This window comes from Camellia sinensis, chromosome 10 (genome assembly GCF_055761805.1).
Source record: "Camellia sinensis isolate YWXY chromosome 10, ASM5576180v1, whole genome shotgun sequence".
Taxonomy (NCBI): domain Eukaryota; kingdom Viridiplantae; phylum Streptophyta; class Magnoliopsida; order Ericales; family Theaceae; genus Camellia; species Camellia sinensis.
Window position 1 is genome coordinate 97608806 of NC_138970.1, and position 16690 is coordinate 97625495.

At 36.7% G+C, this 16690-nt stretch overlaps 1 protein-coding gene across 3 annotated transcripts; it reads left to right on the top strand.

The window, feature by feature from the left end:
- The first annotated feature begins 5228 nt into the window (after positions 1-5228).
- On the top strand, positions 5229-16432 carry LOC145801226 (uncharacterized). Of its 3 annotated transcripts, none has more exons than XM_082891904.1 (10): positions 5229-5715; positions 10521-10758; positions 10856-10885; positions 10975-11225; positions 11306-11512; positions 11592-11681; positions 11777-11863; positions 11959-12300; positions 12398-12481; positions 16246-16432. In XM_082891904.1, the coding sequence occupies exons 2-10, from the start codon at positions 10527-10529 to the stop codon at positions 16258-16260; spliced, it is 1338 nt and encodes a 445-aa protein (XP_082748030.1). In that variant the 5' UTR covers positions 5229-5715; positions 10521-10526; the 3' UTR covers positions 16261-16432. The 3 variants fall into 3 exon arrangements, with proteins under 3 accessions (XP_082748030.1, XP_082748029.1, XP_082748031.1); XM_082891903.1 differs by lacking the exon at positions 5229-5715 and adding an exon at positions 9972-10388; XM_082891905.1 differs by lacking the exon at positions 5229-5715 and having other exon boundaries at positions 10638-10758; positions 10975-11048; positions 11141-11225.
- Positions 16433-16690: the final 258 nt, after the last annotated feature.

Genomic DNA, 16690 nt, shown 5'->3' on the forward strand with positions numbered 1-16690 from the left:
AATTACGAAACCAAACAAGACGTCATAACAGAGTTAAGAAAAAACAAAAAAAATAAAGACAAGTTGTGAAATGGGCACCAAAGGTAAATGCACTTATTTCTGAACTTTCAATTTTTAAGCTCTATTTTTTAAAACTTATTTAATTTATTTATGTTTGATAAGTAGAAACTGCAATAAAATACTCTAGAGTCTAGCATAAATTTTCAAAATAAAAAAGGAAAAATTACAGGTAGCCTTTTAAAAAATTTTACATTTTTATATTCTACTAAGACCGAAAAAAAAAAAAGGAATGACTTTTTTTTTTTTAATGAACCTTTTAGAAGATTTTTTCAATTTTTTTTTATCTTTTTTAGATCTAGTAGATTGACTTGAAAAGTAAATTTTTTCTACACAAATTAAAAAAATACTAAAAAGGAAAATTTCATTTTTTCTTTGGCTAGTCCCAAACTCACCAAGAATTGATCTACATTTTGCCTCACACCTTTTGGATAACTACATTTAGAGAGTTTTAAAAGCTAGGCAAACTAATTTCACGAGTAGCGATTGTTGTTGGAGTACACATATTAGGTAAAGTTGTGAGATAAAATTTAAAAAATAAAATCATTTTATATATACTTTTGTTAAGTGAAAATGCAGCGTTAGAGTTACCCTAAAAAGTAAAAAACCTTATTGATTTACAAACCAAATCAGAACTAAACCACATCACATTCAAGCAATTTCTTCCAAAAAGAGAAACAAAGATGTCGACGGCGGTGTTTGGGAACAAATTTTTTGGGTTTTTTTTTTTTTGGGGGGGGTTCCAAAGCCAAAAAAAAATCCAAATAAAATATCACATCAAACCCCATAATCATTTCACTTTTTTCTCACAAACATTACGTCCATCCATAAAAAAACGCAATTATCTTCCCAAACACAAAAAAAAAAAAAATCTCCAATAATATCCTACAACTAAAATTTTTTTAAAAAAAAACCCACTTCCCAAACACCGACGTAATGTGAGATGTATATAAAGCAAGTAAAAAGGAGTGAGAGAGTGCTTACCATCAAGATGTGGTTGAAAAGGAGGAAGAGCTGCAGAAGCATAGATATGTTGTAGAGACAGAAGATGAACAAAATAGAGCATAGAGAGAGAAACAGAACCATTAGCTGATGCTGTAGTGTAGCTGTGTTTAGCAATGAGGAAAGAGATGAGAGTGAGCTATATATATATATAAAAATAAAAGGCCTTGGGTGTGGAGAGATACAAAAAATAAAAAATAAAATATAAAAAATTGTTTGGTTCTGATTTTAAAATAATTTATAGAAAATTTTATTTTTTTATTTTTCGTATTTTAATATTTTTAATGTTTTTTTTTAATTTTTAGACATATTTGACATAAATACACTTTAAAAGTATAGTATTTGTGAAAAAATATTTAAAAAATACACTAAATATCAAAAAATACATTTTTTCATATTTTTGTGTATTTATTAATTTTTTAAAATATTTTTTCACAACTATTTTACGATTTAGATACATCTAAGTAAGGTGCATTTAAAAAAGTAAAAAAAAAAATTGCTTAAGATTTTAAAAATATTTACTAAAAATAAAAAAAAAATACAAAAAATAAAATACTCAATTTTCAGAAAACTAAATTTAGAAAACTGAAATCAAACACACTGAATATGTTGTTTTGGAAGATTCGGTAAAAATGGATTTTTTTGGTCTTTTTTTAAAAAAATTATGTAAAAAAAATAAAGAAATAATATGATTCAAAATAAATTAAAAGTCAAAACTTGACTTTTAATAAAAAAATCAAAAAGTTAAAAAAACTATTTTTAACTTCTTTATCAAAAGAGACCATTGTATTTATTCAATGAAGTAAATATAAAAATAAAAAGGGAAAGAGAGAGTGGGATGTTAATATTAAAATAATTAAACTATTATATTTATTTTAATATTTTACTGATTTTCAAATAGTACAATATCAAAATAATTAAGAATTTTGTTTTTTTAAACGTAAAAAATGAAGTTACATTAGGAGGTCAATAATGCAACATGCATCAGTGACTTTCCACATTGATTAGCACTAATGTGCGATTGATGCAAAAGCAACTACTGGCTAATTTATCTTCCTAAAATTACTAAATTTCAAATTGTACAATACCAAAATAATTAAGAATTTTGTTTTTTTAAACGTAAAAAATGAAGTTACATTAGGAGGTCAATAATGCAACATGCATCAATGACTTTCCACATTGATTAGCACTAGTAAATGTGCGATTGATGCAAAAGCAACTACTGGCTAATTTATCTTCCTAAAATTACTAAATTTCAAATTGTACAATACCAAAATAATTAAGATTTTTGTTTTTTTAAACGTAAAAAATGAAGTTACATTAGGAGGTCAATAATGCAATCAATGACTTTCCACATTGATTAGCACTGGTAAATGTGTGATTGATGTAAAAGCAACTGCTGGCTAATTTATCTTCCTAAAATTACTGAATTTCAAATAGTACAATACCAAAATAATTAAGAATTTTGTTTTTTCAAACGTAAAAAATGAAGTTACATTAGGAGGGCAATAACGCAATATGCATCAATGATCTCAGCTGTTGCAAGGAGGATTGCAAGGAGGAGTTGCAAGGAGGGGATCCCAACTACTAGTAAATCTATCAAAAAATCTGTGATTGACGCAAAAGCAATTACCAACGTTACTCGGTAGTTGAACTACCAACCTTTATTCAAAATTTAAACTTAGATGTGAAAATAACCATGTAATTATTTATTTATTTACAATTAAGAGGGTTAGATTTATAATTTTAGGCTGTGTTTGGGTGAAAATTTTGAAAAGAAATTTTAAAAGGAAAAAAGAAAAAGTGTGTGAAATATGTTATTCACATTTCATATATATTTTTTCTTTCTCTTTTCAAATCTTTTCTTAAATTCCTCAACCAAACACAACGTAAAAGTATAAAAACCAATTTCTTGTATATTAAGTTGGTTGAGACTAAAAAAGTATAAAAATATAAAATAGACAAAATAACTGATTAAGACAAAATATTACATTCAAATCATAATCATTTTATTTTTTCTTTCAAAAAAAAAAAGAATGAAAAAATTCTTTCCGAACAAAACTAATTAGTTAGGTTAAATTAATCAAAAAATTAAAAAATCAAGCTAAATTTTTTTTTCCCAAACGACCCGTGAATGTAGGCATACATATTCAATGTTGGAGCCTACCTTACTGGCGGATAGTTTTTAGTCACAACTGCCCTACTAACTTGAAAACACACCTCTTGCAAAAATAAATGGTTTCATTTGATTTTTCAAAAAAAAATTGTGACATCCTCATTTTTTGTTGTATAAATTTTTTTTTTCATATTGTAGTTATTAATTTTTTTTAACATTTTAAATACACCTAATATAAATACAACTAAAAATAAAAAATACAAAATAAAAGTAGTGTATGTGAAGAATTTTGGAAAAAAAAAAATTTGTTTAAAAACAAATATAAAAATAGACTTTTTTTTTTGTGTGTGTGTGTGTGTGTGTGTTTTTCTTGTTTTAAATGAACCATTATTATATTTTGGCATATTTTTATGGGTAAAACACCAGTAAATTTCAAAATATGGTATTGTAAACTGTTTAATCCTCTATTTTTTCTTATGAACCCAAAGGTCCTATTAAAGTGAAAATTATACAAAAGGGTAATAACTTACATGTTTGGCTTTAATTTTTAAGGAATAAAAGTGGGTTTCTCTAAATGTGAAATTACATATTTAGGCAATCTGCATTATAGAAGTTTTAGATTTTTCCTCATTCTAGAACAAATCTCACATTACGAACAAATACGTAACACTCCAATAACGTAATATTCTAATGTAACACACTAAAAAACTCCTTAGTATACTTTTTCTAAACGTAATAACGTAACACTCCAAATAAAAAAACTCCTTACTAGAAAGTATTACTGTAAATGTAATTTTTAAATAATATATTAAATCTACTTTTTCAATGGGACTAATTGGTCTATGAGAAAACCCTTGTGACTAAATGGATCACCATTCCTTAAAATGGGATTTATAAGTAGATAGAAAAAACATTAAAGACAAAAAAGAAGAAAAAAAAGAAAAACAAGAATCGAAAGGTACCAAACATATTAATTTAAAACATCCAAAATTCTCTCTCTAAAATTGAGCGCCCTCTCTCTCTCTAAAATGTTGTTCCAGTAGATTTGAGTACAAAATATGATTAATTCAGCTCATCTCTTCATATGTATAGGTTTGATTAACTTAAGATGCTAATTAAGGATTAACTTAACTAATTAAGGCTAATTAATTAAAACTTAATTTTTATGAATTGAATCAAATTTTAATTAAACTTCCCAAATGGTTCTAAAAATTATGTCATCCTAATTAAACTTATCACTTTCGGTTTTTGAAATCATTAAGACTTTCAATTTCTGATCTAAAGTAGAAATCACAATAGATAATTCATCAAATGGACAAATATGCACAAATTACACATCAAACGCATAATTAACATTTAAGATTAAATAAATATAACTATACTACATGATGGGATTATCAATAGCTGTGGGATTTGAACCAATGCCCTTTCGGACCAAAGTCGAAGGCGTATTTTGACAACTATGAAAAAAGTTAATTATTAAGGGAGGAGAAGAAAAAAATATTACCAATACATGGCAGGGTGTAAGTGACATTTCCACCTCACAACATTTCATTTGTACCCCACCATAAACACATTTGCACCACACATGTGTTTGTAATTTTTTTTCTCTTCTCCTACCTACTTGTAAAAAATAATAATAATAATAAAAATAAAAATAAATAAATAAATACCAACAAATGGGAGGATGGAAGTGACATTTGCACCCCACCACAGGCATATTTGCGCCCCACATGTGTTTGTAATTTTTTTCTTTTTCTCCCACCTGCATTTAATTTGTAATTTTTTTCCTTTTCTCCCATTTGCATTTAATTCCTCCATATATTTAATTTATTTGAGTCATATCATTTTTTTATTTTTTTATTTTTGTACATTTTTTCAAAAAATCAATAAATAAAAAAATCACTTCTCAAAATAGGCTTAAATCTTTGGCCTTGAACCACTTGGCCAAACTGTCCTGAATGCTGTAGATCCTGTTTGTATTGATATTAATAGTAATTTCACACGTGTCCACCTATGATATTTTTATGGGATATATGATTAAGGATACAAGAAAAGGGACTTAAAAAGACGGAAGTTTTTGCGACGGCGAGATTACCGTCGCAAAAAATGATTTTTAGCGACGGCGTTTTGTACCGTCGCAAATAAGATCTTTAGCGACGGCATTTTACCGTCGGCAATAAAACTACACGCATAGGGATAAAAATACGGAAATTAGTGGTTCATTTGCGACGACCAAAATTTCCGTCGCCAAAAAAGGTTATTAAAACGGCTTCGTTAGCTCTAATAAGTTATCACTTGCGACGGGGAAAAATTTACCGTCGCAAAAAGTGGAAAACATTTGCCACTCTTCCCTTTCATCTTGGCGGTCACATTTGGGTCGAAATCCCTAAATGTTCGAAATCTCCAAACGACGAACGGCGGACTTTTTCCCCCTCTGGACAAGCGACGAACGGCGACCAAGGTAGGGGTGGTGCGGTGGTGCGGCGACGACGGCAGCGAGGGCCGGACCGGCGACGACGACAGCGATCTCACTCAGCGTATGCTCTCTCTCTTTCTCTCTCTCTCTCTCTCTCTCTCTCTCTCCCTCTAATCACGTGAAGCAGCTTCTCTCTCTTTCTGTTTTCCCTTGTGCATAATATATAGCTGTGCAGATTTGTGCCCTTATCAGTCCAAACCTCCATTGTTGCTCAATGTTCATATATCTCTCCATATATATATATATATATATATATATATTTTTATATATTTGCCAGTTTGGATTTGTATACATTTCTCTCCATATATCTCTTTGTTCTATTTTCTTTCTCTCTTTATATATATATATATATATATATATATTTTTTTTTTCTATCAAAATATTGTGATTTCATTTTTGCACAATTAATATTCACAGTGATAGTGAAATTTCAATGCAAAACTTCACTCTATGATAGTTGATTTTCACTGTCAAATAGAAATTTCACCAAGTTATGAATTACATAAATAAACTTATTAATGAATTTGAAATGAATTGATTGAGTAATTCAAAACACAAAGAAATCTCACTGAAACAACTGAATGAAACTTCACTGAAAATAGAAAATTTTGATTTAGCCTTAAATTGCACTGTGTTTGGCATAGTGTAGATGAGAGAAATTTCTTGTGTTGAAATAATATAAATATTTCATTGATTTTTATTTAAAGCTCAACTGAAATATTTTGTTCTATTTTGTTGATTTAAATTGTCTTCGCATTTGAATTTGTTGCTTTTGTTTGTTTACGGTGATATTAAGAGTGAAATTTTACTTCACCAAAAAAAGTTGTTGAAAAATCATGTGGGAGAGTTAAAGCAAAAAAATCTTTGCCAACCAATGGAGATTATTGGAAAATTATCGTAAACCAAACATGTTCACATAAATTCTCTTTTCAATGCTTGTCTATTACATCTCCATCTATAATTTTCCACTGTTATGTCTAGTTTTTCCAATTTCTCTTGGACTTGTAATTCACCTTGCATTGAACTAACTGGGATAAGTATTTCATTTTTTATGTTCTCCCATCAAATCGGTAAATAACTAACTGGGATAAGACCACCTACCTATTTGAGAGAAATTGGACGAATAGGTATCATGGTACATGAATACGTAGGTATTATATTTAGAGTTACTTTGATGAGATATTTTTGTGGATGTGTACAGATGATGGATAAGAGTTGGATTGATTTGCCCAATAGGATGTCGAGCGAATACATTAATGGGATTGATGAATTCCTTTTGTTTGCCTACACCAATAGGGTTGAAGGTTCGATGATCAGTTGTCCGTGTAGGAAGTGCGAGAATCGATACTATTTTGTACGAGAGGGTGTACGGGAGCATCTGATTTTGAATGGTTTTTTTAAAAAATACAAACATTGAATTAATCATGGAGAATCTTACGTATCTCTGCATGGTAATCGAGAGAATGAAACATTAGCTAATTTAGACATTGGGGATGATATGATTGGAATGATACAAGGGGCTATAGGAAATCCACATGCCGGTACAAGTGTTGAGGGTAATGAACCACAAGGGCCTGATCCCCATGCATTTGAACCCCAGCTCGGTCCAAATGCAGAGACTGCAAAGTATTTCAAACTTCTTCAAGATGTACAAACTGAATTGTATCCGGGTTGTCAGAAGTTCACATCTTTGTCATTCATTGTTCGACTTTTACATTTGAAGGTGCTTAATCAGTGGACAGACAAGTCTGTTGACATGCTGCTTGAGTTATTGAATGAGGCGTTCTCGTTGGGTGTGAAACTCCCGGACTCATATTATAAAGCTCAAAAGGTCACAATAGATTTGGGCTTAACGTATGAGACGTGGGATGCATGTCCCAACAGTTGCATGTTGTTTCGAAACGAGGATGCCAATCTTGATAAATGTGTCATATGCAACAGTTGTAGATGGAAAGCAAATGGTGATGGTGGTTCAAATGGTCCTAACAAAGGTGGCAAACGAATAGCTGCAAAACAGATGAGGTATTTTCCTTTAAAGCCAAGGTTGTAGAGGTTGTTTATGTCATCCAAGACGGCCAAGTTAATGAGATGGCATGCAGAGGAACGAATTGATGATGGTGTCTTCAGGCATCCTGCTGACTCCCTTGCATGGAAAGATTTTGACCGTCGGAATATTGACTTCAGTAATGATTGCCGAAGTGTAAGGCTTGGCTTAGCATCTGATGGTTTTAACCCATTCAGAACGATGAACATAGTTCATAACACTTGGCCTGTTGTGCTCGTTCCATACAACTTGCCGCCATGGATGTGCATGAAGCAACCATTTCTAATTTTAGCCGTGCTTATTGACGGCCCAAAAGGACCTGGTGACAAGATTGATGTGTATATGCAACCATTGATTGAGGAGTTGAAAGAACTATGGAATGAGGGTGTGTCAACATTTGATGCATCAACAAATCAAATGTTTCAAATGCATGCAGCTTTACTGTGGACCATTAGTGATTTTCCTGCTACGCAAACTTGTCAAGATGGAGCACTAAAGGCGAATATGCATGTCCTTGTTGCAATAAGGAAACTACATCGTGTTGGTTGAAGCATAGTAGGAAACAATCATACTTGAGTCATCGCAGATTTTTACCAACTGGCCATAAATTCCGGAAGGATAAAGTATCATTTGATGGTAGTCGACTCAAACCCAAATTGTTGTCTGGAACTGAGATGTTGCTACAATTAGAATCTTAGGGTATTTTAACCCAATACAAGAGGGATGACCTTAAGGAGAGGCACAGGAGACAGGTAGAGAAGGAGAAAGTTGGACATCGCACCCACAGTTGGAAGAAAAAGAGTATCTTTTATGAATTGCCATATTGGGAGCACAATCTAATAAGACACAACCTCGATGTGATGCATAGAGAGAAGAATGTTTGTGACAATGTGTTGTGGACAATATTAGGGGTTGCAGGAAAATCGAAGGATGGTGTTAATGCTCGGCGTGATTTACAAGATATGAATATTAGAAAACCCCTACATTTGCAGTTAAGAGGGTCGAATAAAGCCTATTTACCAGCAGCACAATTCACGATGACCAAGGATGAGAAAGATTTGTTCTTGAAAGTGTTGAAGGAAGTAAGAGTTCCCGACGGGTATTCATCCAATATATCACGTCGTGTGCGCTCACATGATAGAAGTATTGGAGGTCTTAAGAGCCACGATAGTCATATTCTGATGCAACAACTTATTCCATTGGCTATTCGAAGATCGTTACCGAAGAATGTAATTCAACCCTTGATTGAATTGAGCAATTTCTTTAGACAATTGTGTTCAAAAGTGAATCGTGTGACGGATTTGCAATATATTCAAGATCGTATCTCTATAACACTTTGTCATCTAGAGAAAATATTTCCTCCGAGTTTTTTTGATATAATGGAGCACTTGCCTATACATCTAGCTGATGAAGCCTTATTGGGTGGAGCGATTCAGTTTCGATGGATGTATCCAATTGAAAGGTATCTTCTTACTTTGAAGCAATACGTGCGTAATAGAGCTCATCCTGAAGGATCAATTGCTAAAGGATATCTTATGGAAGAATGCATGAATTTTTGTGCACAATATCTCAATGATGTGGAAACCAAATCTAGTCGACACGTGAGGAACTATAGTGGTGTTGATAATTTGGGTCATGCTATTGGTGAAAACACAAGCTTTTATCTTGATAATACTTCTTGGGTACAAGCTCATCGGTACATCTTATTCAATACAAGCGCGGTTCAACCATTCATAAAGTAGGTTAAGTCACTCACTCAATATTTTATTATGTTTTATTGAATTTTCTACAAAATTTTTTGTATTGCTAAAATTTCAATCTACACAGCGAACACCTTGAAGTACTTAAGCTCAAAATGCCTCATGTTGACGATCATCAGCTTCGGCGTGAACATTTTGAAACTTTTCACATTTGGTTCAAGGAACATGTATGTATTTAACTCTATAGATTCTAGTTACTTAAGTCGAACTACATTTTAAATTTTACATTTTCGTGTTAAATAGGTCCAAACTTTGCGAAGGACTACTGATGTCATATTTTCTGAAGAGATTATTCTATTGGCAAATGGTCCTCGTAACTTGGCAAGGAGGTTCAACGGGTATATACTGAATGGGTTTCAGTATCGAGTAAAGTCCATGGATGATCGTCGAGCCACACAAAATTGTGGTGTAGCTTTGAAGGCAGATACATAAGTTATGCTAGTCGAAAAGACAAGAATCCTCGTGTGGGGTCTGTGTACTATTATGGACAATTGACAGATATTGTTGAGATTCGATATTCCAATGAGAAGAAACATGTGTTGTTTAAGTGTGATTGGATTGACAACATTCACGGAAAGAAAGAAGATGTCTTCAATTTCACGTTGGTGAACTTAAATCATTTGTTGTACCGAGATGATCGAATTACCAATGAACCTTTCATCTTGGCGTCCCAAGCAGAGCAAGTTTGGTATGTTGCAGACCCGTTACAACCAGACTGGCAAGTCGTGGTGAAGATGTCTCAAAGAGGTTTATTTGATATGAGTTCGATTGATCCACAAATCGAGCCATACATGAGCCAACAATTGGACGAAAATATAATGCTTCGTGATGAAGAAGTTGGTTGGGTGAGGGAAGCCGCAGAAGGGGAAACAGTTGATGTTCAAATAGGCTGATAGTGGTGGAAACATTAGTAATTCAATTAAGGCCAAGGTTGTAGTTAATCATCAATTTCGTAATTTACTTTATCTTTGTAATTGTATTAGTTCTATTAATGTCATATTATAGTTGACGACAAACCATTGTCTATGTTTCTAATGTCAATTAATGTTAGATTGCTTGCAGATTATTATGGGAAGGAAGAGGAAGCCTGATCATCCCCGGCGCATGATGTCTGATGTGCTACATAACAGGACATCAGTAGCACCACCATCAGAGGAGGTATCACATCGGCCACTATCGGAGGGGCCTTTAGTGGTACCACAGCAGCTACCATGTACTCAGCCTCCACGCCTACCATCGGTGCCTCCACCATCAGTGGCACCACAGCAGCTATCATCATCAGCTTATGAGCCATCCGCAGGTATATAAATTTGCTTTGATTTGTATGAAAATTATTGAAGCATACATTTATTTATGCTCATTATATATAACTTGTTTATTCTCATTGTATTTTGCAGACCCTTCGACTTCTTCACAGCCCACCTCAGGTTTATTTGATATGATTTGTATTCACATTATTTAAATTTGCATTTGTTTATTACCATTGCATATTGTTTATTGTTATTGTATCTCACAGGTCATGTTAGTTCTTCATCAACCTCGACTAGGCGTGGTAGAGGATGTGCCAAGGGCATTAAAGAGTGGGGTACTGGTAAAAAGCTAGACATACAATTTGATGGAAATTACTGCCCAATAGGGGATAACGTGGCTAAGTTAACTACTCAACTTGGCATTATTGTGCGGAATGGTAACATTGTTCCTCTTACTTTTCTTGACTGGAACAATGTGCCCGATGATATTATTGATGCTATCTGGAAGGATGTGAAGGTAAAAGTATATTTTTGTCCACAAATTCGAATTCCAAAATTGTGTTATTATTATTTAAACTTTGAAATTGTGTTTTATAGGACAATTTGAATATATGTCCAGAGGAGTACAAGCCAATCTGCATGAAAAACTGCAACAGCATATGGAAGAATCACAAGAACAAGCTTAAGGCTAAGTATTTCAAGCCTAGAAGTTCTGATCCTAATCTGAAGGATGATGTTCCTATGCACATTGTGCCAAGCCAGTGGGAAGAACTTGTGGAGGATTGGCGTACTTCCGATGCTGAGGTATACAAATAAGTTATATTTATGATATGTAAACATACAAATCATATTTACATACTCACATTTGTCGAACCTGTTATAGAAAATTGCAAGTAAGAACGCTAAAAATCGACGAGCTCACGGCATAGCTCATACCACAGGGCGTACTACTTTCTCTCAGATACGGCATGAGGTTTACATTTTATTGTTTTATTTTTGTATATAAATAAACATTGTATATTTACAAATTATTTAGATTGTAATTTTCATATTTCTAAAAAAATGCAGATGACCAGTAAGGGGGAGTCTACTGATAAGATGAATGTTTGGCTTCTGACACGTAGAGTAGATGACCCAGAGGTTATTCAGACCTTGGTAGTTTCCAAACACCTTTGATTGTATTTAAAGTTTATTTTTTGTGTGTCAACCATCTTAATTTGGCATATACTTGTATGTCTTATTCAATACAGGATGAGTTTAATCGTCAACTCTCTATGCTACATGAGGATGGTCGGACATTGGAGGCTAGGAATGCCATTTTCCATGAGTTGATAGGTCATGACGGACATGGATATTGTCGCACATACGGGAGAATTGTGCCTCGGAGAGCGGTGTATAAAGCTGGTGTTGGGCCATCACAGTCAACACCCCAGCCATCGACTATTGATCAGATCACGCAGAAGGTTCGTGCAGAGCTAAGGGATGAGTTGAGGGAGGAGCTGCGAGCAGAGTTCTCTACACATTTACAGCAGATGAGAGCTGAGATGATGGCCTTAGTGTCACAGGGGGCGAGTGTGGATCCCAACAGACAGGTTCGATATAAATTAAATTGTTTGATAGTTCAATTTTCACACAAGATTATGTATAAAATTCGAATATGATTAACACATTATGTATTGACTATCATAGGTTCCTGAGGCATCGAGTGGCCACCGGGCATTTAGGGAATCTGCAGAAGACGAGAATCCATATACCCCACCACCAGAAGATCAGGTATAAAATGTATCTTTGCATTCTAAGCTAAAATGTATCTTTGCATAATTTAGACATTCTAAGTTAAAGAGAGACTTGTGGGAGAAGACGTTTTTTGAATCGGGGAGTTAACGCCCCAAAATCACCAAAAGGATTCGGTTTAGCACGAAACTTGGCACACACGACCGCCTAGGCACGAGAGACTTGTGAGAGAAGACGGGGCTCGAATCGGGTTCCCGGTTTGGGAGTTGGAGCCGGATTTCACTTTAGGCAAACTAGTTCCTTAAGAAACTTGAATTCGAGGAGTTAACGCTCCAAAATCACCAAACGGCATCGGTTTAGCATGAAACTTGGCACACACGACCGCCTAGGCACGGGAGACTTGTGGGAGAAGACGGGGCTCGAATCGGGTACCCAGTTTGGGAGTTAGAGCCGGATTTCACTTTGGGCAAACTAGTTCCTTAAGAAACTTGAATTCGAGGAGTTAACGCTCCAAAATCACCAAACGGCGTCGGCTTAGCACGAAACTTGGCACACACGACCGCCTAGGCACGAGAGAATTGTGGGAGAAGACGAGGCTCGAATCGGGTTCCCGGTTTGGGAGTTAGAGCCGGATTTCACTTTGGGCAAACTAGTTCCTTAAGAAACTTGAATTCGAGGAGCTAATGCCCCAAAATCCCCAAATGGCGTCGGTTTAGCACGAACCTTGGTACACACGATCGCCTAGGCACAAGAGACTTGTGGGAGAAGACGGGGCTCGAATCGGGTTCCCGGTTTGAGAGTTGGAGCCGGATTTCACTTTGGGCAAACTAGTTCCTTAAGAAACTTCAATTCGAGGAGTTAACGCTCCAAAATCACCAAACGACGTCGGTTTAGCACGAAACTTGGCACACACGACCGCCTAGGCACGAGAGACTTGTGGGAGAAGACGGAGCTCGAATCGGGTTCCCGGTTTGGGAGTTGGAGCCGAATTTCACTTTGGGCAAACTAGTTCCTTAAGAAACTTGAATTCGAGGAGCTAACGCCCCAAAATCACCAAATGGCGTCGGTTTAGCACGAAACCTGGCACACACGACCGCCTAGGCACGAGAGACTTCTGGGAGAAGACGGGGCTCGAATCGGGTTCCCGGTTTGGGAGTTGGAGCCGGATTTCACTTTGGGCAAACTAGTTCCTTAAGAAACTTGAATTCGAGGAGCTAACGCCCCAAAATCACCAAACGGCGTCGGTTTAGTACGAAACTTGGCACACACGACCGCCTAGGCACGAGAGACTTGTGGGAGAAGACGGGGCTCGAATCGGGTTCCCGGTTTGGGAGTTGGAGCAGGATTTCACTTTGGGCAAACTAGTTCCTTAAGAAACTTGAATTCGAGGAGTTAACGCTCCAAAATCCCCAAACGGCGTCGGCTTAGCACGAAACTTGGCACACACGACCGCCTAGGCACGAGAGACTTGTGGGAGAAGACGAGGCTCGAATCGGGTTCCCGGTTTGGGAGTTAGAGCCGGATTTCACTTTGGGCAAACTAGTTCCTTAAGAAACTTGAATTCGAGGAGCTAATGCCCCAAAATCCCCAAATGGCGTTGGTTTAGCACGAAACTTGGCACACACAATCGCCTAGGCACAAGAGACCTGTGGGAGAAGACGGGGCTCGAATCGGGTTCCCGGTTTGAGAGTTGGAGCCGGATTACACTTTGGGCAAACTAGTTCCTTAAGAAACTTCAATTCGAGGAGTTAACGCTCTAAAATCACCAAACGGCGTCGGTTTAGCACGAAACTTGGCACACACGACCGCCTAGGCACGAGAGACTTGTGGGAGAAGACGGGGCTCGAATCGGGTTCCCGGTTTGGGAGTTGGAGCCGAATATCACATTGGGCAAACTAGTTCCTTAAGAAACTTGAATTCGAGGAGCTAACGCCCCAAAATCACCAAACGGCGTCGGTTTGGCACGAAACCTGGCACACACGACCGCCTAGGCACGAGAGACTTGTGGGAGAAGACGGGGCTCAAATCGGGTTCCCGGTTTGGGAGTTGGAGCCGGATTTCACTTTGGGCAAACTAGTTCCTTAAGAAACTTGAATTCGAGGAGCTAACGCCCCAAAATCACCAAACGGCGTCGGTTTAGCACGAAACTTGGCACACATGACCGCCTAGGCACGAGAGACTTGTGGGAGAAGACGGGGCTCGAATCGGGTTCCCGGTTTGGGAGTTGGAGCCGGATTTCACTTTGGGCAAACTAGTTCCTTAAGAAACTTGAATTCGAGGAGTTAACGCTCCAAAATCACCAAACGGCGTCGGTTTAGCACAAAACTTGGCACACACGACCGTCTAGGCACGAGAGACTTGTGGGAGAAGACGGGGCTCGAATCGGGTTCCCGGTTTGGGAGTTGGAGCCGGATTTCACTTTGGGCAAACTAGTTCCTTAAGAAACTTGAATTCGAGGAGTTAACGCTCCAAAATCACCAAAGGGCGTCGGTTTAGCACGAAACTTGGCACACACGACCCTCTAGGCACGAGAGACTTGTGGGAGATGATGGGGCTCGAATCGGGTTCCCGGTTTGGGAGTTGGAGCCGGATTTCACTTTGGGCAAACTAGTTCCTTAAGAAACTTGAATGCGAGGAGTTAACGCTCCAAAATCACCAAACGGCGTCGGTTTAGCACGAAACTTGGCACACACGACCGCCTAGGCACGAGGGACTTGTGGGAGAAGACGGGGCTCGAATCGGGTTCCCGGTTTGGGAGTTGGAGCCGGATTTCACTTTGGGCAAACTAGTTCCTTAAGAAACTTGAATTCGAGGAGTTAACGCTCCAAAATCACCAAACGGCATCGGTTTAGCTCGAAACTTGGCACACACGACAGCCTAGGCACGAGAGACTTGTGGGAGAAGACGGGGCTCGAATCGGGTTCCCGGTTTGGGAGTTGGAGCCGGATTTTACTTTAGGCAAACTAGTTCCTTAAGAAACTTGAATTCGAGGAGTTTACGCTCCAAAATCACCAAACGGCGTCGATTTAGCCTGAAACTTGGCACACACGACCGCCTAGGCACGGGAGACTTGTGGGAGAAGATGGGGCTCGAATCGGGTTCCCGGTTTGGGAGTTTGAGCCGGATTTCACTTTGGGCAAACTAGTTCTTTAAGAAATTTGAATTCGAGGAGTTAACGCTCCAAAATCACCAAACGGCGTCGGTTTAGCACGAAACTTGGCCCACACGACCGCCTAGGCACGAGAGACTTGTGGGAGAAGACGGGGCTCGAATCGGGTTCCCGGTTTGGGAGTTGGAGCCGGATTTCACTTTAGGCAAACTAGTTCCTTAAGAAACTTGAATTCGAGGAGTTAACGCTCCAAAATCACCAAACGGGGTCGGTTTAGCATGAAACTTGGCACACACGACCGCCTAGGCACAAGAGACTTGTGGGAGAAGACCAGGCTCGAATCGGGTTCCCGGTTTGGGAGTTAGAGCCGGATTTCACTTTAGGCAAACTAGTTCCTTAAGAAACTTGAATTCGAGGAGTTAACGTCCCAAAATCACCAAAAGGCGTCGGTTTAGCACGGCACACACGACCGCCTAGGCACGGGAGACTTGTGGGAGAAGACGGGGCTCGAATCGGGTTCCCGGTTTGGGAGTTAGAGCCGGATTTCACTTTTGGCAAACTAGTTCCTCTAGTCAAAATTATTTACTAAACAATCTTTCTAATTATATGGTAGTTAATTTTTTTATATTTTTCTGTAATTAAAATATTAACACCATTATATTGTTATTAATTATTTTTATTTTGTTTTTTTAAGATATTTCCTGAGTAGCAGCTTGTTTCGTGTGGAATGTGGGCGCGTAAAGATTATGACAAACTTCTGTTTTTGTAACTCACGAAAGAATCAAGACAAAAACTTTTGGTTTTGATTTTGATTTATGTTATTTAAATTTGTGACCAACATTATGTATGTATTATGTGACCAACATTAGGAATTTGTATCATTTGCCAACTTTTGTTTATGTATGGATTTATATTATTATGTAATTTTTTGATTTTTTTTTAGCTATTTTTCACTTGCCAACATTAGTTATTTTATTTATGTATTTATATTATTATATCATTTGCCAACATTACAGGTTATTTTTATATTTTAAATAATTCTAAAACAGGGTTTTTTTTTATTAATTTTTTTTGAGACGGCAGAACACCCCGTCGCAAAAAAAAAAAAAAAAAAAAAAAAAAAAAAAAAAAAACTGTGC